Source organism: Bombus impatiens, unplaced genomic scaffold (genome assembly GCF_000188095.3).
Source record: "Bombus impatiens unplaced genomic scaffold, BIMP_2.2 scf_1159, whole genome shotgun sequence".
Classification (NCBI taxonomy): domain Eukaryota; kingdom Metazoa; phylum Arthropoda; class Insecta; order Hymenoptera; family Apidae; genus Bombus; species Bombus impatiens.
Genome location: NT_177578.1, coordinates 56,163 through 59,422, shown reverse-complemented (window position 1 = coordinate 59,422; position 3,260 = coordinate 56,163). Strand labels below are relative to the sequence as shown.

Below are 3,260 nucleotides of genomic sequence, written 5' to 3'. Positions count from 1 at the left end.
AGCATTGATTTTCTGTTACCATTTGAAGAAAACTGCTGCAGAATCGCATCGAATGCTTGTCGAAGCTTACGGCGAGCATGCTCTTGGTAAATCACAGTGCTTTGAGTGGCTTAAAAAATTCAGAAGTGGCAATTTTGACGCGAGGAACGAAGAACGTGGAAGACCACCGAAAAAGTTTCGAGACAGCGAATTGCAAGCGTCGTTGGACGAGGATGACGCTCAAACGCAACAACAACTCGCTGATCGATTAAACGTGACACGAGAAGCCGTCTCCATACGTTTGAAAGCCACGGGAAAGATCCAGAAGGTGGGAAAGTGGGTTCCACATGAACCGAATGGAAGACAGCAGGAAAACCGAAAAACCGCTTGCGAAATGCTGCTCGCCAGATACAAAAGAAAGTCGTTTCTCCACCGACAAAAGAAAGTCATTTCTCCACCGAATTGTGACTGGCGATGAAAAGTGGATATATTTTGAGAATCCTAAGCGTAAAAGATCATGGGTAGCTCCAGGCGAACCACCGACATCGACTGCAACATCAAATCGCTATGGACGGAAGACAATGCTCGGTGTTTGGTGGGATCAGAAGTGTGTGATCTATTATGAGCTGTTAAAACCTGGCGAAACCGTTAATACTGAGCGCTACCGACAACAAACGATCGATTTGAATCGAGCTTGGCGCGAAAAAACGACCAGAATATCAAAAAAGGCAACACAAAGTAATTTTGCTTCGTGACAATGCACCATCGCATACAGCAAAACCGGTCAAGGAAAACGATCGAAGCGTTCAGTTGGGAAATACTTTCGCACGCGGCTTACTCACTATACTTGGCTCCGTCCGATTAGTATTTATTTGCATCGATGGGACACGCACTTTCTGACCAGCACTTCGCTTCTTACGAAAATGTACGAAAATGGCTCGATGACTGGTTTGCCTCAAAAGAGCGACAGTTTTTTGGCGTGGCATCCACCAATTGTCAGACAGGCGGGAAAAATGTGTAGCTAGCGATGGGCAATACTTCGAATAAAATATTTTTAATCATTTTTATACGATAAACGTGTATTTTCTATTAAAAATTCCGGTTTCATATTTACATATCTGGTATTCACGCTATTGTTGTATTTTCGAATTTTTAAGTGTGTGACATATCTTGAAACAATTTCCAGCGTGCAATTCTGCTTTTCTTTCGCGCGTTTCACAAAAAAAGGCGGGGCTCGACGAAGGAGCTGCTGAGATAAAAACTGACGTCGAGTCACATTCGACATTGTGTCTGATTTAAGAAAAATTGATATAGCTCTAAGGAAAATGTTAGAAAATAGAGAAAAAGAATGGAAATCGAAGTTTTAATATCTGTCTGACAAATATGTGCATAGAACTTGATCGGAGTATACGTATACTTAGGACCAGAGATTTCGATCTTTATAAGCCATCTTCTTCATTAATGTTTGTATTATAATAATCTTTCATTTAGTGTGTCAATTCATTTGGTAGAACAAACTGGAGGAAAACAGGCTATCGATGTCGAATTCGATAGGACCTAGTCGACCTCAATCGTAATTTACTTAGAACTTGAGGGTAGAAGAGGGAGTTAATCCATGCGAGACTTCTTCTGTCACATCGCAACCACAACTGCGACAAGTTACAAATCCGAACGTTGCCTAAACTACTTCAAGTTGGTAATCGAAACGTTCTCTAAACCGAAACCATTGAACAAACTAAAGAGATTACGGTAAAATAAATTCTCTGAAAATCCTCAAATAGGTACAATCTTTCATTCTAGTCATAATTCTACTCAAATAAGAAAGAATAAAAAAAAAGGAAAAAATAGTCTTAACTATGTCTCGCAACTCCAAAGAGAAATTTCAACTTGATATAAAACGCGATACAAAAAGCAAAAGTTAAGAAGAAAGTGGCGCGCACAGGAAAAAAAAGAGAGTACACTAAGAAAAGTGTCTAAAAATTCTCAGAAAGTTAGTCTTTCACTCGCATTATAACCACGTCCGAATAAAAAATGCAGCACCATAAAACACGTCCATTCTAACTAAACTCCTTAACTTCAAATCTCAGCGTGAAACAGAACACGATAGAAAAATAAAAAGTTCAAGACAAAGTCTGGCGCATAGAAGAAAGAGAGTACAGCGAAACAAGTATCTCAAAATCTTCAAAAAAGTTACGGCCTCTGCCACTCGAGTTATAATCCTGTTCGAATAAAAATAATAAAAAAAATACACCTGTTACGACCGTTCGCGAAGAGACGCGTCAGCGAGAGGCGTAAATTCTCGTTACGATTCTGATGGTCGACGTCGCGAACCAGTCCCCCAGTTCTCCTGTTTCGATTAGGATAACAGAGGTAGTTCAAATGATTGTAACACTGAATTAACAGGATTAATATAAGCTTCTATTTTTAACAATATTTAAGATGATAACTAACACGGTATAAATGATTTAACGATGATACAACTAGTTTATTATTATAATTCGACTCGACTTTATAATATTTCTCCACGTATTCGTTTGACTAAGCGACTTTGATTTTATTTCTCTGGACCTCTCGATGCATTCGGTTTGAATTCTCGTATAATACTGACTGCTCTTCGATTGTTTCCTTCGTCTTCTCTTGGAGACAACTCCCACTACGCTCTGGTCTCGCAACCGTTCGCGCCTATGATCACGTACGCCACCTTTTTTGTGGAGGTAAAATAACAGACCGAAGGCGAATCGATGTTTTTTAGAACTCGCTGCTTGACGACAACTAAGCGCTTATTGCTATATTGTGTATATCTCGCCGGTCATGTAAGACGATCTGTCTGCGACACTGTAGTACCAAGGGAGACGGTTAGGAACACGGCTTATAGTAAACCTCGGGGCGTAACAACACCAACCCCGTAAAACACGTCCATCGCAACTACTCGTCGTAACTCCGAACATAAACGTGAACGTGATACAAAAATGCAAAGTTCCTTAGGGACAAAGTGCCGCGCAGATAGACAGAGTGAAAAAGAAAAAGGGAAAGGTAAACGTTTGCAGAGGAAAAGGAAGAGGGTTGTTCGCGTGTTTCCTGCCGTGGGCCACGTCTCTCCTATCTTTCTTCTTTTTTTCCTTCTCGAAACGATAACGAGACAACTACAGAGTTGTTCTCTGTCCGTAGCGGCGCAAGGAGCGAGGTAGAATCGCGGTCGAGAGCGTCCACGTGGTTGAAACGGCTAGCCTCGGGAGCAACGCCGGCGGCGTCGGCGGTGTCGGCAGCGACGTGGCAGGCAG

General features: G+C 41.5%; 1 protein-coding gene across 4 annotated transcripts in view; it reads left to right on the top strand.

The window, feature by feature from the left end:
• The window catches only part of LOC100741235 (tyrosine-protein kinase Btk29A-like), a 64,318-nt gene that overhangs the window by 29,484 nt on the left and 31,574 nt on the right, over positions 1–3,260 (top strand). For all 4 annotated transcript variants that reach the window (XM_033323723.1, XM_024371168.2, XM_033323724.1 and 1 more), the window contains one exon: positions 3,148–3,260. In XM_033323723.1, coding sequence (XP_033179614.1) covers positions 3,148–3,260 — 113 coding nt within the window. The remainder of the gene's footprint in view (positions 1–3,147) is intronic.